This window comes from Lissotriton vulgaris, chromosome 1_2 (assembly GCF_964263255.1).
Source record: "Lissotriton vulgaris chromosome 1_2, aLisVul1.2, whole genome shotgun sequence".
Classification (NCBI taxonomy): Eukaryota; Metazoa; Chordata; class Amphibia; order Caudata; family Salamandridae; genus Lissotriton; species Lissotriton vulgaris.
Genome location: NC_141686.1, coordinates 62,941,058 through 62,965,870, shown reverse-complemented (window position 1 = coordinate 62,965,870; position 24,813 = coordinate 62,941,058). Strand labels below are relative to the sequence as shown.

General features: G+C 41.9%; 1 protein-coding gene across 1 annotated transcript in view; it reads left to right on the top strand.

Annotated features, from left to right (window-relative positions):
* The window catches only part of TEAD4 (TEA domain transcription factor 4), a 516,557-nt gene that overhangs the window by 339,061 nt on the left and 152,683 nt on the right, over positions 1–24,813 (top strand). Inside the window, exons 6-7 of the mRNA XM_086952464.1 lie at positions 5,877–5,938; positions 13,394–13,524. Of these exons, the coding sequence (XP_086808590.1) occupies positions 5,877–5,938; positions 13,394–13,524 (193 nt within the window). The remainder of the gene's footprint in view (positions 1–5,876; positions 5,939–13,393; positions 13,525–24,813) is intronic.

Genomic DNA, 24,813 nt, shown 5'->3' with positions numbered 1-24,813 from the left:
TTACTGGTGTCTCCTTGAAAATGTTGACACGTTTCAGCCCCATGAGTATGGGCCTTATCAGGACAAGGGCTAATTGAGATCCGTCGTAGTGTGTAAAAACACACGTCGATAGGGGTATCCAATATCTTCTTAGTGATGGTATTCCTTGCGGATACTGAAAGTTGCGTGTGTCTCTAGGACATCAGGCGAAGCTTCACGGTCCGTCTTAAATTTCCAATATTTGACAAATAGTAATGGTGTCTCTCCAAGGGGAGATCGTTTGAATGCCGCACCAAATGCCACTGTATATTGTTCAGAGATCTGGTTCTAAATCCATCGTTTTTTTTGCTCACAATGCTATTCCAGTTTGAACCCTGCCATATGCAAATCAGTCTTGACCCTGTGCCCCATGGGAACAGTCCAGCCCGTACTGACAAGCCAGGTCCTCCCTGGACTGGAAACAAGCATCCTAGGACCGGTTTCAGGCTTTCAGCCCTCATCAGCCAGGATAGCTTGAATCCAGTGGCACGGAGAGCACGGGACTAACGTCTGAGCATACCTGTCCCACTCGGGGTGACAAATGCAAAAACAACAGTTTATGGACAGAATGCAGAACAATGTCATACATTCACCCCAGTACAGAGATCTGGGCCTAAATCCATAGTTTTTTTGCTCACCGTGCCATTCCAGTTTGAACCCTGCCATATGCAAATCCGTCTTGACCCTATGCCCCATGGGAACAGTCCAGCCCGAACTACCAAGCCAGGTCCTCCCTAGACTGGAAATAAGCAACCTAGTACTGGTTTTGGGCTTTCAGCCCTCATCAGCCAGGATAGCTTGAATCCAGTGGCATGGAGAGGACGGGACTCACGTCTGAGCATATCCGTCCCACTCGGGGTGACAAATGCAAAAACAACAGTTGATGGACAGAATGCAGAACAATGTCATACATTCACCTCAGTACAGAGATCTGGGCCTAAATCCATAGTTTTTTTGGTCACCATACCATTCCAGTTTGAACCCAGCCATATACAAATCAGCCTTGACCCTGTGCCCCATGGGAACAGTCCAGCCTGAACTGCCAAGCCAGGTCCTCCCTGGACTGGAAACAAGCATCCTAGGACAGGTTTCGGGCTTTCAGCCCCCATCAGCCAGGATAGCTTGAATCCAGTGGCATGGAGAGCACGGGACTCACGTCTGGTGGCTAGCCAGGAGCAGGAACGACCTCCGTAGCGGCTTCAATAGATGCAGGGAATGAGGGCCAGGGCGAGGATGGAGGGCCGGAGCTCCCTGGTCGGCTGGTGGAACATCAGGCAGTTGTTGATTTAGGCAGGTCTTGCATTGTGGAGGGCTTTGTAGTGTGAGTGAAGAGTTTGAAGAGGCTTCTTTCCCGGACAGGGAGCCATTGGAGGGCTCTTAGTTGAGGGGAGGTGCTGGTTCTTCTGGGGAGGTCAAGGATGAGTCTAGCTGCTTAGTTCTGACTGGTGTTTCCGACGTAGAGTGCGTTGCCATGGTCAAGTCGACAGGAGACAAGGACCTGGGTGAGACGGGGATCCATCTAAAGAGTTTACAGAGCATGCTGAGGGTGAGGCAGCAGGCAGAGGGAACGGCATTGATGTACTACTTCATGGTCAGTTGGCTGCCCAGAGCGATTCTGAGGTTGCATGCGTGGCCGGTGGGGGTGGGAAAGGGGCTGAGTGCGGTGGGCCTCCAAGTGTAGGCCCAAGGGGAGGGCTTGTTCCCGAAGATGAGGACCTTTGTTTTGTCTTAGCTGAGTTTTAGGCAGTTGGCCCTCCTCCAGCTGGCGAAGTCGGTCATGGTGTTACGGAGGTTGGTCTTGGTGGTTTCAGTTTCTTCTTCGAGGAAGAGGATGAGCTGAGTGTCTTCAGCGTACAAGATGATGTTGAGCCCTTGGGTGAGGGTGATGTCTGCAAGAGGTGCCATGTAGTTGTTGAAGAGGGTGGGCTGAGGGAGAAGCCCTGGCGGACACCACAGATGATGTCTTTGGGTGTGGAGGAGAAGGGAGGTAGATGGATACTCTGTGTTCGGCCATTGAAGAAGGAGGAGATCCAGTTGAGTGCATTGCCTGTTTGCTAAGGTGGTGGAGTCTGGTAACAAGTGTGTGGTGGGAGACAGATCCAAAGGCTGCAGAGAGGTCGAGGAGGAGGAGGGCTGCTGTTCCACCTATGTCGAAGAGGCATCTGATGTCATTAATTGCTACAATCAGGGCAGTGTGGGTGCTGTGGTTGGGCCAGAATCCAGATTGGGAGGGGTCAATCAGGTTGTTTTCTTTGAGGTAGTGTGTGAGCTGGCGGTTGATGGATATTGCCAAGACCTTGGCGGGGAAGGGGAGTAACGAGATGGGGCGGTAGTTTTTTAGTTCATTGGGGTTGGCTGAGGGTTTCTTTAAGAGGGGCTTGACTTCTGCATGCTTTAAGGCATCGAGAATGTGGCTGTAGATGTAGGTGATCTTGTGGTGAAAGTAGTCCGCCAGAGTGTCGCAGAGGGCTTGAGAGGGTTGGATCATGTTCTCGGATGCTGAAGAGTTCCTTGGTGTTAATGGCACTTGCCTCGATGAGGCTTGTGAGGGCTTCCTTCTTGGCCTCCATGAGATGAGGGTGGTAGCTGTTGCGCCGGCTCTGTAGGTGGCGAGGGTGGTGGTGGTCTTGCTGGAGCGACATTGTCTCTCTAGCTTCTTACAGTGGTATTTGAGGGTGAGTAGCTCAGGGGTGAACCTACTGACATGCTAAGGGGGTCTGTTGCAGGTGGTGTTCCTTGTGGGGGTGATGATGTTGGTGGCTGTGGAGATCCAGTTGAGGAAGCTTTGAACGCTGAGCTAGAGGGTATCAGAAGGAACAGTCTTGCTTATTTGAGGGCGGAGATCTAGAGGGGTTCCGTGATACTACTCCAGTTTCGGCATTGGTGGGTGGGAGGTCTTGTCAGGCCTGAATCGGGACATAAAGGGTGAAGTGAAGATGTGGTCTGTTCAGGTCAGCTCGGTAGCATGGGAGAACTAGACACTGTCGATGGTGGAGAACACGGGGTCTAATGTGTGTCCTACGTTCTGTGTGGCGGTCTAGATTTAAATGGGGCTCTCTTCGTAGGTTCACTTCATATTTCAGATATTATATCATCATAGTCCTATATAGGGCCTTTGTCTCACGTTTTCAGTATGTTTTCAACAAATATGACTTGGCTCCTTTAGTTTAAGCCTGGTTGAGTTTACAAGAGATTCAGCTACCCATTATCCCACAGCTTCCCAATCTTATACCTGTTCCATTATGACCTCCAACCAATTTCCATGTTTGTTAATTAGTGTGGCACCAGTCTCTTCCCAAGAAATCCACTCTGGCTTAATGTTTTAGGCAGAATAACGTTTAGCTTTTACCTCCAGATGTGTTCATCCAAGTTCCTTCCTTACCACGAGTGATTACGTTTCCAGACACATAACAGTTCTCTTAGAAGGGTTTCTCTGTCTAACCTCTAATCTCTGTCAATTGGTGTATCGACCTATTTCTCCCTGCACACTGCCACTTTTCACACACCACATGCAACATTTAAGGATAATTTATTTGTCACAGCCTCTTGACAATTGTGTAATTTTGCCCTGCAATAATCAGACTGGCAGTTTCACTGTGTGGGTGTCAGGTCTTTAATGCTTCTCCTTCTCATCGACCTTGTTCACCAAGGAGCCTAGTATAGGTCATGCCCGGGAGATTAGGAAAAGAAACATGTCCAGCATTGAGCACTTGTCTGAATCTGGTATGGATTCTTCTCCAAGCCTGCAGTTTAAATATCTCTGGACTTATAAGAAGTCAAGAAAGGCAACATTAACTCAGCTATTTTATGGGATTAACTGCCTTTAGGCTATTGCCTTATGATATACCTTTAAGAGTCGGACAGCCACCTGCACCTGTATGTGTGTTATGCAGATTAAGTGATTCAGGGCACTGTATCCTTCATCACTACTCCTTCTGTGTTTCATATGTCACCTTCACTCCCTGAAAGTACCTTACACTTTTTATATGACTCCAATGTAAACTATTTTTTCATCCTTTTTGCAGCCCAACACTGCTAGCCTTTTTAACCCAGAAATGGTTTGGGGTAAACATTTTCCTTAAAACCTACTCTGTTTCCTCTCTCATGTAATCTCTTCCTCATTCGGGAGTAGTGGGTGGTGGGGTTCAAGTAGCTTGATATGGTCTGTGGGTTTAAATTCAGAGTGCAGTGTACTATTCCAATTTTTCTGATGTTCAATCTCCAGATTCTCAAGCTACTTATTGATCCTAGTGTACACATGTGGAAAAACTCCCCTACTACTTCACCTATCTACTCTTCCTGCTTGGAAGGAGATCTAGTCATACTCTTGTATCCTGACCCCTTCTTATCTTCTTATTTTTCTCCTAGTTTTTAAATACCACATACCCTCGTGTGATCACCTCCGATTTCTTCTTAGATATAAAATGTAAGTTATTTGTGCCTTGAGCCTTTTCAGTTTCCCCTCCATTGAGAACCGTTAGATGCTGTACCAGACAGAAACCACAATTACCAATATTTTTTACTGCTGCACTATTGCAGAAGTCCATGAATTAGCTTAATATTTATCACACACTTTAAGCCTAATAAAAATAACACACACGCCTTAACCTCACCACACCTATATGGTACTATTACAGCCATGAGCGTACTGTGAGCATAACCTGGTTTGGAACATATTTTATGCTTAATGAATTAGTATTGTTTGCTACATGGTACCACATTTTAGTCCAACAGGTCTCACTCATAGCATGCTATTCTTCAGCTAAAATGAACTCAAATTTGCACGATGACAGAATAATTAATAAGATTCAGGATTGTAAAATCTTTGGAGCCTATGTGATTTCTGCAATCCAAAGATAAGGTTTGAAGTTAGAAATATAAAAAGATGAGCAGCATTCCGTATCTCTATGGAAAAGTGAAATGAAAGGAAAAAAGATATATAACATCTTTAAATAATGAAAAAAGAAGTTTTCACTGATTCAGTGGATCATGTGGGAGTCAGTCACACCTCTCATATTCCAATGGTTAAACAATTTGTTTTGGGTTTTATCAACTGTTGACAGCTGTGAGTCACTTACAACTCTCATTTTCTAATTCTTGTTGCCATTTTTCAACTGGAATTAAATCAATAACCTTCTTCAGTACTAATAGAATGTTATAATCACTGGCTTAATATTTGGATAGCTGTTAGAAAATTGATGCACCTCTGTCCTACCAAACGTGCACCTGGTGATGGAGTGAGAATGCTCATATGGTAGAAAGGCGCGAAGGAGTTAATTTACTATATCCAGTATATGGAAGCAATTGACAAGGAGTTGAGTGTAGCGGTGCATTATCCTAAAGTATATTTACCCAGAACTGTTTTTATCCTTACCTTAAGTTAGCTACTATGGACTGGTGCCTAGCGGAAAGAGACATTTGCTTTTCAATATCTGACTCCATAATTTAGCACTTATATGTATTAGCAATAGTCAGGCAGGAGAGCACTAATCTTCCAAGCAACAAGATCAACAAGCAGATGACAACTAAGGGCATTAATGATGCAATCTAAAGCTCTTTCTACTAGCAGTTTTTGCTCTTTTTCTTTTTAATCTGTTTGTAGTTCATATTTTCATTTGTTTTCTCCCTTGCAGATGTTGGTCCTTCTTGTATTGTATTCCTTTTCTAACATTTTTAGGAAATAGCTGACAGACTGAGGCTTTAATAAGGAAGCAAGTAATACAACATTAGTATCTATAACACATTTTGAATGAGTTGATTTTTGGTGTCACAAATAAAAAATACTTATTGCCCGAGATCACATTAATCTAATAGATTCATTCAGAAATTATGTTGTTTCTTCTTGTGTTTTCTCTTAGTGTGAAACCATTTGCTCAACAGACATATGCTGTTCAGACTTCACTTCCTCTTCATATGCCAGGTATGTTAGGCATTTTAGTCAGAGTTGTAGTGTCAACAAGAAAGCTTTCCTATCAACTTTATTTGCATTGTTCTTCAGTACTTAAATGAGTCTCATGCAATCAAAATCGTGATGTGCAAAATTTAGAGCATTACCAAATTCATATATTTATTTTGATAGTTTGTGACGTGTTGCATGCTACTGTAGGGCAACCTCACAGTGTTCAACTATACAGCAAAAAACATAGCTTGTGTCATATTGTTAGAACTGTCAGACTTTGGGTGGTCTTCCCCCAAACCTTTTGCCTTACTCCTCCATTTTTTGCTGATCTCGTTTTTGATGTTCTTAGGCCACAGTCTTGGCATTGCAACCTGTGTGGGCAGGTTTAAACTCCCATTGAGACCTGATAAAATAAAACTTTTGCCAGACCCAAACTGTCCTTTTTAAAACATATAAGGCACCTCTAGGGTAGCCCTGACTCGCCCAGAGGGCAGGGTGCCGTGTATTTAAAATGTTGGGAATGTATTTTTAATTTTGACATGTACTCTTAAATTCATTTTTCACGGCAAGGCCTACCTCTCACATAGGGTTACCCTTTAATAAGAGATAACTTTCAATTTGGAACAAGGAGGAATGTCAGTTTGGTGTCTAATGAATTGTAATTCAAAACCGTCTTTAATGGTAAAGTTGTATTTTAAGTCACAAATCCGCAAATGCCACTTTACAAAACAGTGATGGATGGAATGCTTGAATTAATCTTATCCACTTTTAGAAAGTTGGCATTTTTTGACCCAACCATTTGGTGCATGCTGCCTGTATCCTGGACACCATAACTAAGTGTAGCTGGCAGTTGGTCTTTGTGTATTTCTCCCAAACAGTGAGTCAAAAGCTGAATAGGTTTTGGCATGATGGACCATCTCTGACTTGATGGGCAGGTGGAATTGTTATCTACCACTATTGCACATCACAAAGGCTCTGCCTGAGCAAAACTCACAAAGGGTTTTGGCATTATACCTTTGTGCCCCCAGACAAGCTGGGACCAGGGCAGGTAGGCAGGAATTCCAAAGCTGGCTCCAAGTATAAATATTGGACCCTCAGCATATCTTCAGTACACCTCTGAACCTGTAAAAGACTCAGATGGACTGCTGTGCTGCTGTACTGCCAGAAGGACTGCAACCCTGCACCCTGTTGCCTGCTGCCCTGCTTGTTGAGAAGAAAGACTGGGCCTGCACCCTTCAGATGAGGATGAAGTGACTCCAAGGGCCAGCTGACTGACATCCTATTCTGAGTTACAGCAATATAACAAGCTCCAAGCCTCCCTTGAATCTGCCCAGCTGACCTACTGCCTGGACGTGCCCGAGCCCTGCTGGCGTCTGCTCGGGTGAGCTCTTGATTTTCATGAGGTGCCCTTCAGGTCCTGGATCATTGGTGTGGCATCAGTTGAGCTCTCTCACCAGGAAAGGGAGAAATCCTGAAGTTTTGGGCTTTTTGTGACCGCGAACCAACCTGTGTGTGCCAAGATCTTGCTGCCCACACTGCCTGCCAACACGAAGTTGCACCACAGTGACTGACAGTGATGCCTGGCAATGCAAGATCTTAACTTAGAGCTACAACATCAAAAGCCCTTAGTGACTACCAACATGAATTTCCATATGCAACAGCCAACAGGATCTTCGAACACAGCGACGACCATCGGTGACTCTGGGATGCCTTTTGCGCGACATAGATGACAATCCATGTTGCTCTCCCTGCTTCTCATAGCCCCCTCCACCGTGAACGGAACCCTTCATGCTGGACTCTTCAAGATAATTCTTTCAGCTGGACTAAACTGGGCTTCTATATCCTGCCTGTGGTCCATCGCCATCAGCCTGAACTTGTTACTTTTACCTGGTCTCATACGACTAGACAACAACAAGTGGTGCGTTATCCTTTTAGGCTTTATACTTTTCTTACATTTTTGAAATTGCACATATCAGTTTATACAGATTGGATTTTTGTCGTTAATGTATTAAATCTTGCTCTATTTGTCAAGATTGGTGTGGGATTTTTTATGTTGTGTTTTCACTTTATTACTGTTTGAAGCGTTACGTAAATACTTTACACATTGTCTCTAAGTTAAGCCTGACTGCTTTTGTGCCAAGCTACCAGAGGGTCGATCACAGGTTAATTTGATGTTTACTTGAGTTTCACCCTAACACAAACTGCTGTTGCTGCTTGAGTAGAGAATCACCGCTCCTCCCCCCAACCAGTAACCCAATTTCCACACATATCAAGGTTGGCGGAGTCCAATGAGCCTTAAAAAAAAAAAAACTCAATTTATGGTGAGTTCTAAATTGCCGGAAAATTGGACCATCTTCTTCAAGTATTCATGAAATATCTGCTCCTGCTGTAATACGTTCAGATATTTTTACACCTGTCAGCCTTAGGTAGTCTTCCCCCAAGCATTTTGTCTCCCTCCTCCATTTTTGTTTATCATGTTTTTGCTGCCTTTAGGACTCTGTGCATGTCACCACTGCTAACAAGTGCTAAAGTGCATGTGTTCTCTTCTTAAAACGGGGTAATACGGGCTCTTCCCCAATTGGCATATTTAATTTAATTATAAGTCTCTAGTAAAGCAACACTACATGTACCCAGGGCCTGTAATATACTTATAGTAGCCAAAAGCAATTATTGCATGCCCAACTAACAGTTTAAACATTCCTCAGACCTGCCATTGCAGCCTGTGTGTTTAGGTTTAAATGGCCTTTTTAACCTGGCAAAATAAACCTTTTGCCAGACTCAAACCTTCCTTTTTAATACATATATGTTATCCCAGAGTAGACCCTGGGCAGCCAAAAGGGCAGGGTATAGTGTATCTAAAATGTTGGGCATGTACTTTTAAACTTTACATGTCCTGATAGTGAAAATGTACTAAATTCATTTTTCGCTATTGCAAGGCCTACCTCTCTCATAGGATAATATTGGAGTTACCATATTACATTTAAAATGAGAGCAGGTAACCAATTCATGTTTGGTGTCTTTGAATTGTAATGAGAAACTGTCTCTTTTGGTAAAGTCAGATTTTATATTACAATTTTGAAAATGGCACTTTTAGAAAGTTGGTATTTCCTTCATTAGTGAGTTAGTGCCTGCAGCCTGTCACTGGGTTACATGATTGTGTGTAGTTGACAGCTGGGCTTTATAAATTCCTCCTAGACTGCCACACAAAATAGAGAGCTTAGGTGTGTCTGGAAGGCCCTTGACCTGCAGGATAGGAGGGCGAATTTAGGCACAGCCCTACTTACACTTGAATAGGCTGTGTACTGCCTCCACATAAAGGGGTGCCTATCCCCTTCAGTTAGTCTGGAGCCACGGCAGGGGAGGCAGGAGACGTGCACTTGAAAAGAAATACTCTAGAAGCGTATCCTACTTCAAAGGAGGCACCAGGTATAAATGTTGGATCTCAGACACCAACTCCTGTGTACACTTCTGGACCTGTGGAAGACTCCACCAGGAATGTCTTTGCACTTGGATAGAGCACAGCTACCCGCAGTGGGTCTCCCAGCGCTTGTACGAATACCGCAAGGGAACCCTTCCTTTTTTTCCATGTGAAGTGTCCACTCCTGGGCACCCCCATGGTGAAACCAGGCATCCCCGGCGTTGTGGGGGCCGTTGTGGAGACTAAGCAAGCTATTGCCCAGAGTTGCAGCGCGTGACCCATGATTAGAATCGGCACTGATGCGAGAATATCCGGTCAGAGGAATTTATGAGCCCAAGACCTGCCGAGGCGGGATTCGAACCCTGGTCCCTGGCCGGAGCTCTGCATCAAGGTCTGCCTGCTCTAACCATTGAGCCACACTTCTCCAGTCAGGTCTGTTGTGCTGCTGAAAGGGCAGTCACTCTGCTGGACTGGTGCCCTGAAAGACTATTGCCTGCGGTGCTTACCTGCTGCCCTCTTCACTGGGTGGGGAGTACTGGATCTGTAATCTGTACGCAGGACCACTAAAGTGACTTCAAGGGCTAGTCTTTTGTAACCCACACCTAGACTCTGCAACTGTGAATTCTACACTGCCAAGTGAGGCTACCCCAGTCCTGGAACCTTGGAAGAAAACCTGAAGTTGCTCTGCTTACCCATTTAGGGATCCAGCAGAACCGATGCATACCCTCTGCTGTACAGCACAGCCCCAAGCAGAAGCGATTCATCACCTCCGGTGCGAGGATTCTCTCAGCGTATGGACTCTACATCGACCTTGCAGCCTGCATCGGAATCGTTGCCACATGATTGATCCCTGACACAGCCCTCGCATTGTAAATCTCTTGTTAACGGCAGCTTAGACGATGACGCAGGTTTTTGCTTTACAGCTTCGTAGGACCTCTGAACCAAAGCATCGCCTCAGGTGCGTGACGCATTCTCGATTATGAATTTTTCATTGCAAGCCCTTGTCGACAGGATCCTCGACGATGATGCAGGACCTCGCATCGTAGCTCCTCAGAACAAGCACATTCACTATGCTGTATGACACAAACTCGACGTGGGACCTCGCAAAGTTCTACAACCAGGACTTAATGTACTGCTCAGCTGGCCTAATTGGGTCCCTGTAGCTGGCTCATGCTCCATCATGGTTGGCCTGAACTTGTGACTTCCGGTTCGGCGCAACTATATATAGTTGGCACTTTATGATTTTTGCCACTATTTACGCTGAAATATTTAAATCTCCATAGCTCCTGTTCTACTGATTGCATTTTTGTTGTTCTTGTCTTCTTACATTTATTAAAATCTACTCTCTTTTTCTAATCTGGTGTGGGATCCTCTGCTGGTGTTTTTTGTACAGTGTCACGGTCTGAAGTGTTGCACAAATTCTTTACATATTGCCTCTGAGTTAAGCGTGACTGATCTGTGCCAAGCTGCCCAAGGGTTGAGTACAGGTTAAGTTAGGGTTTGCACGTGACTCCACCCTGACAGGGATGGTGGTTTCTGCTTGAGTAGGGTTTCACCCTCCTCTCAACGAGTAAACCAATTTCCTGCAGATATGCATTTCCTATAACCTCAAACCTACATTATCTCGATTATTTTTAATTGGTAAGCCACTGGATTCTCTCGGTCCCTATTACTTATGTGGTCCAACCGAAACTAAATTTAAATAATGTGGCAATAGTCAACTGAAAGACACTCCCTTGTATGGAGCGCCTATCAAAGTCTGTCTAAGACCCATATATAATCGATTACCTATATTGCTTGTGTACTAGAAGCATCTGCTATCAATGTCTTCAAGTAATCAGTATAGTATAGTATTCAACCTTGCAAACCCAGTTAAATCACCAGTATGTAACTTGATATCAGTTCAATCTTTCAAGCATGTTCCTGAAAACAAAGAAGATGTTGTTACAGTTTAGAATAGCATCTTATTTATATAACAAATATGCCTAATTTAAAGAGAATCCCAGTGGAGGAAGATGGATGTAGTAAGGAGCAGAGCACAAAATAATGTTAAATATGTTTTTATATGAACAAATCAGAGTGGAGAAAGAACCCAAGAGACTTAATAGAGGGAAATATATTATCTGGCAAATATTCGGACTCAAGAAGGAACTCTGAAAACTTAACAGAATGAGAAAGAGTGGATACTTTTCAAGGGTATCTCCTGATGCTCTTACTGAATTTCAACAAGTTAGTTGTACCTCATAAACAGCAATAACGATGTCTTTAATGGGTCTAACTTTAGAAAGTTCTGAGCAATCTATGCCTCATTGAACCCTATGGCCTGCAGTAATAGACTAGTATCCACCGTATTTGTGAGTCTGTTCGGAATGCCCTCATCCCACTAAGAAGCGAGGCAGACCAGATTTAAAGGTCAATGCCACAGTCTCCCTAAAGAAAGTCTCCCAAATTAGAAATATAAAGCACAATTCGGAGGGAATTTTTCTGCGCAGGAAAATAAAAAGATGCAGGGATGGTAGAGAAGACTCAACACCGATGTTGCCTTCCTTTACAGGAGGTGCCTTTCAACACTCATATAGGCAATGTTTAAAGTCAGAGTCTTGGTTGAGACTTAAAATAACAAGTTACTTAATGCCATTAACCTAACACATTTATGACCAGGGAAAGTATGTAAATGCCATTTAGGTTTTTCAAATGACATACACATTCCATCCTAAGAGTAGACTATGTTAAGCCCTCAATGCGCCTGGTAAAGCCCTGGGACCCCAAAGACACAGCCCTATAGACACCATCAGCACACCACCACCCGGTCCAAGTATTCGGAATCTCCATAAGGTAGTAAGCCTTAGAGGTCCTTGTAGAGGGGAAAAGAAACAAAGGAATGAAAACATCGAGGAAGTTAACCCTAAAACAACATTGGTGGGGAAAGCAAAGCTAGAGATTAACTGAGTGAGAGCCCTAGAACAGACAAAAAGATGTCAGGCACCCATCAATAGGTGTCACGCTTTATACAAGGACCCCAAAACAGTGTGACTGCTGTCCTGCCTCTGCTAGCCATCGCCTTCAAGTGTATGCCTCTGTATTACCTTGTGTGCCCCAGCTGCCAATGGCCTGTCTTCCATATTTTCCAACCTCCCTTGAGAACTCAGTTACAGGTTGTCTTTGGTATTTTGTTGAAAACAAAGTCACTCTTTCTGTACTGGAGCCAGAGCAAAGCCCAGATTGATAGCACCTCAGAAGGTTATTTCTGGCCTTGAACTTGGCAAGCAGGTTAGTCACACACCTCTCAATAGTTTTCCCCTAAATGGAAAGTAGGGTGATTGGATAGCAGTTAAACATCATTGCAAACAAAAATATTTTAGCAATAGTAATATATTACAATTGCTATACAGGCCAGAAAGCTTCTCAGCCCCGGGAAATCTTGATCAATTAGAGCCTACTTTTGGTTGTGCATTAATAATAAATATCATTGTATGTGCTAGGCTAGGGGCTGGTTTAGGATTTATCTGGCTGCAATCTCTGTCTGCCACTTCCACAAGCTTCCATCTTCCACCCAGGAAGCAAAAGAAAATCTGCTTTATATAAAGTTATCCTCTATAACATTAATTTAGGTCAGTCTTTGCAAGATCTACTACCTATTGCTGTATTAGAGGAGACAGCTTGAGGTGGCATGCCTAGCCGAATGCCTTCTTCATATGGTGGAATTTCTTCCACAACCGGGAACACCAGAAATGTATCTCCGAACTGCACTACAGTCAGTACCCAAATATCTAGTCCCCATAACCATCTTTCAGACATCATAGTAACTTTCTGCAAAAGTCACCACTCCCTTCTCGGTCTTATCTGCAAGGTGAATCTACCACAATTTCTCTTGGTTATCACTGCCGCTAAATGAAAGTCTACCAATTAAATCCCTTTTTACGTGGGTATGTTCTGTAACAGTTGATATGAGTTTTGGCTAACATTGATCCCATTTCATTTCTCAAGTGACATTATAGAACTACTCTTGTCTTTTACGCCCTATCTTTGTTAAATCGCAATATTGTTTTTGTATTTAGGGTTCGATGCCCCTACTGGCCTCTCCGGTGCCCCAACATCTCCCCCCTGGCAAGGACGAAGCATTGCCAGCTGCAAGCTCCACATGTTGGAGTTCTCTGCGTTTTTGGAACAACAACAAGATCCAGACACAGTAAGATCCAGAACTCGGTACTAATCTCTAGGTATCTATGGTCTCTGTTTCTCTCTGCCTCTTAGGGTTAACTCATAAAAGACACAAGTTAGGAATGGGAAGAGGACATTGAATTGCAGAAAGGTGAAGGTTGAGGGTAGGGGCAAGAAAATAATGTTCAACACGTTTGTATTATGCGTTGTCGTTATTATCATTGGGTAATACAAAATGTAAACAAGCCAGGTAATTTTTTTTACTACTTATCTAATTGTTGGTTGGGTACTGCAGTTGGTAAATGCAATAGTAAGCTGAAAGTATTATGTAAGGATGGTATAAAATAATCTTTCATAGAGAAAACTTGTGTAACCCTATGTTATCTACGAAAAGATTGTTACCTCTTTGTATTTTTTCCTGACACGCATAATATTTGTGTTAAGTGTAAATAAATATATATTTATATATGTGTGTGAATTTTTAAATGTATGTATTGTTCAATGCATTGATATAGGTCCATCATATATGTCATAATTCTTAAGTTATATCCCTTTCGTATGCTGCATGTTAGAGTTGTTAGTAGTATTGTAATTATTGGAATCATTATTCTTATTATTATTTTTATCAGTTACTGTTATGCGCTACAACTCACTTCTGCTCTTCTCTTATCATATGGTAAGGGATGGCTGCCATGGGGCACCTGTCACCAAATCAGTGGTTTCTTGGAGCAAAGCCTCTAGCAGTAGCATTGGGTTAATGGTGGGCATGGTTGGAAAAAGCAAGCTTTTCTGAATGATTGATGGTCTTCTCAGGAAAGAGTATCATTGTTCTGCATGGTAGCATGGATAAAATAGCGCTCCCCATCCTTTCATCAATTTTTTTCTGAATTGCCAGAAACAAAAATAAGGAAAATCTCATAGACAGTATTATGTGAACTCTTCAGTTAGGAATTGGGCGGGTTCAAGTAGGTGAATAAAAGGTGCAATTCAATAGGTCTTTGTTGATCCTTGCCCATCTGCTTATCATGTGAAATGCTCAACAAGCCCCATGTTGTATTGGGCACCACAGGCAAGACCTGGTAAACCTCGGCAAAAAGTCGAACACTTTGTTGCCCACAGTAGCCTGGAAGGCTGGGCAGTTCAAATTGATTTTACTTCTTCTGATTTCTTCTGTAGTTCATGCTTCAGGAAAATTTATAGAAAGCTGCATAGCTCTACTCTGCTAAGGAGAAAGAACAATCTATAAACTCTAAATTCTTCTCCTGCATTTTATGAAAACTAGTGGTCAAAGCCATCGGGCACCTAAAATTTAAGTTAAACTCTGTGATCATGAGGGTGTTCCCTATATGCGCTGAATTTTTGCATCTTTTCTTTGGAATTATTTGCTACGCTTGACTGCCACAAAATCAGTTGTATCCTTAGCTGTGACTAAGTATAACAGGTTTGCTGTTGGGCAGAGTTAAAAAAGATGCTAACATGTACTATTGGACTGTCACCAGCAGTAGAAATGAAGATCTCATGGAGCAGGTGGAAAAGGAAAAAGTTCTGCACCATTGGCATCAAAGGGCATTAGAAAGGCAGTGGCAGAAAATGTCTTCAGCATTTGCGGAGGTTGTACAATTGAGAATTCTATTGGTGCTTTCCTTTTCCGCTGAGCATTGGTTTGGCAGGTCATGTGCTGCCCTGGCAAATGAAAAATTCACTTGGTTGTGTGATGACTGGGAGCGCCAAAGTTTCAACCGGATCAAGGGTTGGACAGAAACATGGCCATCAAAGCCACTTATAGGCTGGACTTTGACAAATTTCTTGACTGCGCTTGTGGCTGTTTTGGATTTTTATAAGTATATCCATTGGGTGGAAATGCAGGAAGCCACACTGACCCACTCTTCTAAGCAGAATACTCCACCTGCCTTTTAGAGATTTTGAATGTAAATGAAGTGGGGAGGGGCTAATATTACTACTACTGCTCAAACTGGTTGGATGTGTCCACTCTCAGCTCAGACTTTTGTCTATCATGCATAATTTCCCATTTCATTGCTAATAGTAAGGAATTACTCACTGTTAGCCACAGCCAATGGATTAGTGATATGCCTAAATGTAAAGCGATTTGCTTCACAACAATTATAACAAAGCGTCTAAATTAAGGTCTTCCTTTAGAAGGCAGTGGAGGATATTTACAAAAAAAAACCCTGCCGACAACATGAAATACAAGAGATATCTCAATTTATCAACTTTGTCTACCGGATAATGGACACAGTTAGATAATTTACACCACCAAAGCCTGCAGCATTACAAGTTGCACCATCTACTTGTAAAATAAATGCTGACGAATACTTATAGCTACAGATTCCTCACCTTTAGAATATCCACAGGTGCCAGACTGGATCCAGATTTTCAACAGCAATTGCTCCAGCACCCTCGGGTTCACATTGCCTCAAAGTGATGATGCCCAGGTGTGTAAGTTCCTTTCTTTTAGTGCCCTACGAAGCAGATCTGGAGCTCCACTCTTAACTTTGTCAGTTGTACGGATGCCAAATTTCCAGAACTCGACAGTGTGCTAAGGGAAAAACGACTCTCCCCAAGACCACAGGTTTTAAACTGTGCCATGACTGCAAGAAGCAGATGTCAGCCATGGATTTGCACCACATTTTCATTGGGTGCCTCGGTTCGGGTCATGACCTGAAGTCATATGACAGATGATCCATGATACACTGAAAGACAGTCATAGAGCTGGAAGTGAAACTTTGAGTAGCAGACCATAAGAGATGATCAAACTCCAAACAATGATCTTCTTCCAGCTACAAGTCACAAGATTATTTATCCTCCACACTGGAGGGCCACTCTCATGCCAAGCCATCAGGAAGTCCAAATCCATGTCACGCCATAAGTATAGAAAGGATATGAAATCACAAAAGCACAACCTTCAACACTGTATGATCCCCAGCATCTCCCTCCACACCAGTATTACAGTAGGGGATGTGCAGCTCGCATTCAGGTGCAAGTTCAGGGGCTCCCTCTGGTAGTCACGATTGGCTAGATGACATTGGCCAGACCCTGAAAACCCTGCCTCTTCTTACCCAGCATCCAACCCAGGTGTCCAAGCAAAGTTATCCTAATTCGGTTTCCTTCTGTACCACCAGATAGGGAGTCAGAGCCCATGGATGTGATGGATGCATTTAGCAAAAGTGTATTTTCTATCCCCAGCTTGGCACTCGAGTCCCTAAATGCTCTTGATTCCTCGGACCATCATACATGTCCTTTGTGACATAGCCAGTGAGATCTTGCAGGCTGTGCCAATGAGCTCAGAAAAACCCTAGTCCAAACAGTTTTCCTACAGACAAGATGCTGCAAAATGTTTATAAAAGGCTGGCTTTGACATTACGGACAGTGTCAGCGATCATGCATAATGACTGAATGCGAGCTACTGGGTTTTATGGTGATGCTTTTCAGCTTTACCCGCGATCTTGGAGCGACTGACTATGCTAAAGTTTTTGGACACGGATGATCAGGCATGCCTTTCATGTTGTAGATCAAAGTAACTTGCATTTATTGTTCATAAACCCCACTATATGGACAGAATTGCACCATCGACTTATAAGACTAAATCAGGGAGTGATGATGTTTGCATCCTTGTCCCAATGAGATGGGCTCAATAATACTACTACAGTCGAAACATCAAATTATCACATTGGGTTGTTTATGATTCTGTTCTTGACTGTAGAAGGATTCTAAAATGGAGCTGCTGTATAACCCTCTTTCTGTTTTACTGTGTAGGTCTCAAATACATAAGGTTATGCATGTTAAGAGCACTGCGCCATCTGCAGTATTATGCAGTTCATGGTTTCCTATGTAGAATGTCTGATAACTAATATGCTTTGAATTACATACACTACATGTGGATCTACTGTTCTGTGCTTCTTGTTTCCAATAAAAAGTGGCCACCCAGGACACAATGGCATTAAAGGCCTTTTCACTCCTTTAAGAAGCCCGGTACATTCAAGAGATAAACTTGATGTTTTGGCTCAATCCAGGGTCTGGGTAAGGTTGGTTCTGAGGCTTCTTGGGCTGCTGGCCTCATGCATTGTCCTGGTCCCTAGTGCTCAGTGGCACACGCAGGCCTTGCAGTGGAACCTCCAATTCTGATTGGTGCAACACTGGGGTTGCATCTGCATCTCAAAGGAGACAGATTAGATTCTTCAGTGGTGGGAGGTGGACCAACTTGTCATAAAGCACGTTGGTTTTCCTACTGCATCCCAGTTCATTGTAGTGACTGCATTATACTGTCTTGGAGCTGTAAGTTGGGAGAGGTGGAGATCAGGGGTCTGTGGTCCTCAGTTGATCAAAATCTCGACAACAATATCTTGGGGTTTATGCCATCGGGCTGACATTGAAAGCTTTTTCTCTTGTCCATCAGGGGAGGTGCGGTGCAGGTCCCGATTAACAACAGGACTGTCATGTGATAATGCAACAAACAGGGTAATGTGTCGTCGTGGATCTTGGGCCGGTAGGTGCAGCGCATTTGAAGGTGTCTGGTGTTCCGCTTGCCAACCAGCCCGACACTGCGGGAGTGAAGAATAACCCCAATCCGCTACCCCCACCGCTGTCACCCCACACCCGATTAATATTCAGGGTGATGAGCAACCTCGATGTAGGGAGAAGGTGGGTAAACAAAACAGGGAGAAGAACTTCGCAGGGAAGGCAGCGTTAGTCCCGTCAATCATCCAACTGCACTTTGACTGAACCCCTCCTTGACCTTAAGAAAGAAGGAACAACAAGTTATACTCCGGCTTTATGTCCCAGCAGAGAAACTAAACTGAGTTCACACAGGAACTCCCAACCCCCCCCTGCTTACCCAGTTAGGTGGAGGTAAAAGCTCCGGTGAGGCAAGGACATCAAATCTACAGGATTGTAGACTCCATACTATCCAAAAGGTGCGTCCAGCAATCACAATGATCCACCACGTCAATTAGGGGAGTTGAATTGAATAGGGAAAGCAAAAATATAATACCAAAGTTTTTTGCACTTGTGCTTAATGGCCAAAAATACCTTCTCCCAATAGGAACAAAAGAAGGGGAAAAAGAAAGGCTCCGAGAAATGTTCCAGAGAGCCCCAAAAAAAACCCTGAAGAAAATAAACACGAAGGAGCACAGAAAAACGGCCGTAGTTCAGCTCCTTCGTGAAACCGCCCAAACAAACAAAAGGAGGCGGATAGCATACACAAAAGCAGGAAATGCAAAGTCAGGAATCACGAACAGACACGCAGCCGCGTATCTCCAAGGAAAAATATGCAATGACTGTCCAAGTGCAGGAATGACTCTGATAGAGCCTAGAAACTAAAATTCTTTATAAATGATGTCATAATCCACTATCACACTTACCAATCAATACCAGGCCCATAAACATAGTGAATGAGGTGAATGGATTCTATATGTTGAGTAACTTTTAGCAATAAACTATCTACAAAAACAAGACCAGCTTGTCATTTTGAAAAGTTTATTTTTAAAATCCATAAGTGAAGATCTTTAATAACTCACTTTATTAATATCAATCATTTAGTTTTATTAATTCAAAACACATAATCATTGGCGTAAAGTAAGCTGTCAAGTTAGAATTGATCAAAATGATGAATTTAAGAAATCATAACTTTTTCTCTAGTTAATTTCTAACCTGAAAGAGAAACAAATAATAAACAGTTGAATGCTTACAATCCCAAGGCAATCCGACAGCGCTTCGCCCCTCTGGAAAAGACAGCCCCAAACCCCACAAGAGAGCCAATTTTATATCATTTTTCGCTCTCAAAACTAACTAAATGTTATTTTTTAGGAAAGTTCAGCACTGTGATTGGTTTATGGCCATCAGGCCACCTCAGCTACCAGTCCAGAGAATATGCGCGTCACCGTGCCATTGTCCATTTAGAGTGACATCAGCTTCCGAAGCTTTGCAACAAAAAGTTGCCAATCTACTTCCACCAGAGCTCGGCAGATTCACGCTTGTCACTTCCTCAGCCTTGAATAGGAACATCCAGAGCAGTCCATGGAAATAAACTCCATTAAATGAGTCTCTTTTTATAAAAAGTCTGAGCCACGAGAAGTAAGTTCAATAACCTCTTGCAAAGTTTTTTTTCTTTTCAACGTGCAGCTTGGCTCAGCTTCTGCTCAGTTCAGGCCGATCAATTTTTCTCCAAGCAAGAACTAGGCCTCAGCTCACTCTTGAGCTATTATTTAAACAAACACAAAAGAGTGATTAATTCAAGTAAAGCAAACCCTTATGTACCACCCAGTCCCTTATTAATTATTAATTAACCCACTAATAAAAAACATTTAGCAAAAGCAAACATTTAAAGCAGCACACAAAATGACCACCATTCTTCATGTAGTCCAGCTTAATGTTTCTGAAAGAATAAAAAGATAATTAAATGATACACAGACAGACATTACACAACAGAAGACTTACATATAAGCACATATAAAAGCACATGCCATAAATGATCAGCTGCATGTTAATGGTGACAAAGACAATAGGACAGACATAATAAACAGGACAATATTAATAATGTGTTACAAAAACAGACTTGCAAATGCAACAAAAAGCACATGTAATTAGTTTCCCACGTGTTCATGTGTGGTGCAAACTTAATCTAGGTTGGATTAGTAAAATAAATCATGCAACAGTGCATTAATTAGTCAGTTAATGTTATGGGGAATTGAATCCACAAGCCAGAATAAAATATTTTCTGCAGCCCGCTTTATCAACTCCCTCATCTGGTGATTTCAAAATCACCAAACAACACCCAAAAATTTTAGAATTTTTTTTACCCATTTTAGAGACAACACACACTGAATTCTCTCGATATTAGTTTCCCTAAACCCCTGTTTCAGCTGTCTGATTATCCTTATCAAACTGAACTCTTCGCATTTCTTCTAATTCATATTTCTTTTCCTGTTCCTTTCTGAGTTTATAAATTCTTTTCTTTTCATTCTGACGCTTCCTCCTCTTGTGAATCAAACAACTAATTTTTAGCAGCATTATCATTATAATAATGACAATTACTGGATAGAGCACTTTACCAATGATGGACCTGCCAAGTTCTGAAAACCAATCTTTGATAGCCTCCATTCTTTTCCCAATTTTCTCAGTAAAGGTTTCTTCCTCCAAGGGTTCAATCTCCTCATAGAAGTGTGTGATATTTTTAACAAGTAACTCTATATCCCGACTCTTGTCAGGTATATAAGTACAGCAATGTTGGACATGCAAGACCCCACAGACTCCACCCGCTTTTGCAAGCAGAATGTCTAACGCAAGACGATTCTGGATAACCATACTTCTGGTTGCAACAAGTTCTGTGCTAACCAATTGGAAACCACTTGCAGTATCAGTTGACAACCTATCCACAATTGTGGACACCTTTCTAATTTTGATAGAGTTCATTGTAATCCCCACCATAGGAATAACAGCACCAAAAATGTCTCCCAGGATTTCTGTAAAGCTTTCTCTTTTGTATCTATTTTGATTCAAGTGTTCACCAAATTCAAAAGTACCTTTTTCATTTCTGTCAACATGAAATATTTTTGGAAAGACCAGGCCAAGATAACATGTCCCATACCAGTGGTCTGGGAGACTAAAATAAGCCTTATTGCCACAAATAAAATAAATTCCAGGGAAAATTGGATCCTTTCCACCTTTGAATCCCCATCCCCCTTCAATACGATAAGTATCTTCACATTGACTAGCACCTACAAAAAGATTATCATACAAAGTATTATCTCTTCTAATGCAAAATTTACCACTAACTGGTTCATCTATGTGTATTGCTGCATTAGTATTAACACCATTTAACTCAGCATCTTCTAACTGCCAGTATTTGAATTTAGCATGTTTTAGTTTTTCATTTCGTTTGTAAACAGCCCTTCTCTCCTCAACCATGTTAAGGAAAGTCTTTTCTTCAGCTCTCATTTTGCATGTTAAATTATTTCTATAGGCATATTCATAGTTTAGTTCATTAGTAACTAAAAAGAATTCCCTCATCTGCTTCGCAGATCTTACTTTGCTTAGGCTATTTACAATTTTGAGATTTGCAAAAACCTCATCAAAGTCTGAGTAATAATACTCTAGACGACCAGTTGGATAGAACAGACTAGCAATCACACTACAGGTAATGCCATAAGTGAGTGGTAACATATTATATGTCACTCCCTCAGAAACAGAAGTGGGTAATTTTACACACACATAACAATCTTTGACATTCATTACTTTGACATATTCAGATAAAAGCCTTAAACGAATTGGTTGAAAAATCACCAATTGATCTATCTTGATGAGACAGTGGATCATGATTAATAACTCTACTGGACTTGCCAGCATGCTTCTCATGATTAGACTCTACTTTACTAGTAATATTAGTCTTAGAGTTTTGCTTATTAACATCAAAAGGATAGACCACAGCTAAAATTAGCCAAAGTAAAATTAATAATATCACACAAATTAATGTCATTTTACAACACCTCTTAAAAATTGAACACCTAGAAGTATCTGATCTAGGCATTACCAAAAACAAACATTTTAAATAAAATGTAAGTATAACTAACAAAATTATATCCCCCCTTTTAAAATTTTTTTTTTTTTTTTTTTTGAAAGATTTTAACCCTAAACAGTTTTTCTTCGACCTTGTGCCACAAAATATGTCTTCTTTAGCTAAACAGAATTTCTTCGACCTTATGTCACCTAACAAATGTTCTTCAGCCTTATGCCAGGAAACAAAAAGTTACCTAAAACATATTTTCTTCAGCCTTGTGCCAGGAAATAGATCCTCAACTAATTTCTAACAATTTTAATCTCTGTCACTTTCTAAGAATTCCTGACCACTGCTTTCCACCTCAACAATAGGTGGGATTATTATATAAGTCCATTCTGGAGATCTGTATTTTTGGTTTGGCCTAATTACTCTTTTTGTCTTACGAGTAACAACCTCTATTTTCTTGTTTTCACCTTCGTTACTTTTTTCAAGTTCACTTCCTTGACTAGAAACTTCATTGACTTGTTCCTTTGATTTCTTCACTAGTTTGAATTTCAGATTATTTTCAGGCCAAATGTCTCCTTTTCTCAAGACTTTTCTCTTTGGCACACTTTCGTTGCATTCAGTTTTCCAAGCTCTTTTTCTGTGTTTTCTTATTTCAGAATCTTCATCACTTTCGTCAGTGTCTGTATCTGAGACTTCAAATCTGTACCTAGGAACTTCTTTACTCGGCAGCTTCACTCCGTTTGAAACATCATCCTTACAGCTGGTACTTGGTAATTCTACCTCTTCTTCAGGGATCACCTTCAGCTTCCCAGTTTCAGGATTCTTGTTCCTCCACACAGAGCTACTTTTCTGCTTTTCAATACTCTCCTGGACTAGATTATCTTCTTGCTCAGAATTTTCTGCTTCTTCTGAATCTCTTTTTTCTCTCAGAGACTCTTTTTCAAGCAAATCTTCGACACCTTGATCTCCAGGTTCGATATTCTCTTGATGTTGATTTTCTTCTGGATCACCAAAATCAGAATCTGAATCTGAATCAGAATCAGGATCTTCTGGGTCTCTTTCTGAATCTGAATCAGCTGTTATATCACCTTCTTCATCATTCTCAGGAGGTGACACACGAATTGTATGGCTTGGATGGATCCACCTTTTTAGTCCTCTGCATTTGATTGCATTTGTTGTTATAAGGATAACCTGACGTGGCCTTTGCCACCTTGGTGACAAACAGTTCCTTCTTCGGTGAACCTTCGTCCTAACCCAATCACCGGGTTGCAAATCATGAGCTTGTACTTTTTCTTTTGAAATAATGTCAGTTCCCACCTGATGAAACACAGAATGCATCACATCAGATAGATTTCGGCAGTATTCAAAAATAGCACTATCATTAATACTCATCAGTTTGCCCACTGGAACAAATGCTTGTCTCATCACTCTGCCCATCACAATGTCGTGAGGACTAAGACCTGTTTTTCTATCTGGGATACTTCTCATTGACATCAGAACAAGTGGAAGTGCATCTGTCCACTTTACTCCTGTAGCATCACACATCTTTGCGATCCTATTTTTGATTGTACCATTTATTTGTTCAACAACACCTGATGCTTGTGGTCTGTAAGCACAATGCATCTTCTGTTCTATGTCTAAAGCGTTACAGATTTTTTTCATCAAACTGTTCTCAAAATGCCTTCCACGATCGTTTTCAATAGTGACCGGAAATCCATACCTAGGTATGATTTCTCTTAAAAGTAACTTTGCCACAGTAACAGCATTGGCATGACGAGTTGGGAAAGCTTCCACCCATCTTGAAAACAAACAAACAAATACCAAAATATAATGTAGACCATTATGTCTTGGCATTTCAACAAAATCCATTTGCAATCTGGTAAAAGGACCACCCTCCCGTCCTATGGTTCCCATGCTTGTAACAACCTTTTTGTGAACATTCATCTGTTGGCAGGTCAAACATCTTTGACAAAGTGACTCCGCAATTGTTCTGAATTTTACATTATACCATGTTTGTCTGAATAATCTAATCATGGACCCTTTACCTGCATGTTCTTGACCATGAAACAAATCGTGCCATATCAGCAATCATGCTGTCTGGCATTACAACTCTTCCATCTTTGTGTACCCAGATCCCGTCTTCCTCTCTTGGTCTGCAATCACCTTTCAGCCATATGTTTTTCTCTTCCTCACTTGCCTCATCTTGTAAATCTTTTACTTCCTGCCATGTCTCAACTACAGAAATTAGCATGAGAGAATTCATTGTGTCACTTCCGTCTTTTTCCCGATTGATTGCGTAATTGTTTCTGGCACAATATTTTGCCATCTCATCTGCGAAGGCATTTCCTTTGGTAATGTAATCGTCACCCCTTTTATGTGCCGAACACTTCACTACTGCTATTTGTTCTGGTAACTGAATGCCATCAATTAATCTTTTAATTAATTTTGCATTTCTTATTGGAGTTCCTGCAGAAGTTAAATAACCTCTATTGGACCACAGTTGTCCATAATCATGAACAACGCCATAACCATACTGACTATCAGTCACTATGGTTACTCTTTTGCCAATTGCTCTTTCACAGGCTCGAATTAAACCAATTAATTCTGCAATCTGAGCGGAACGAATTCCATCTAAAGGTGAACCTTCAACAACATCTGAAACTGTACACACTGAGTATGCTGCTCTCAGAATCCCTTCATCATTTCTCAAACAAGATCCGTCCACAAAGTATACCACATCTGATTCCTGTAATGGGACATCTTTTATGTCCTGTCTTGGTTTTGTGCAGTAATCTACAA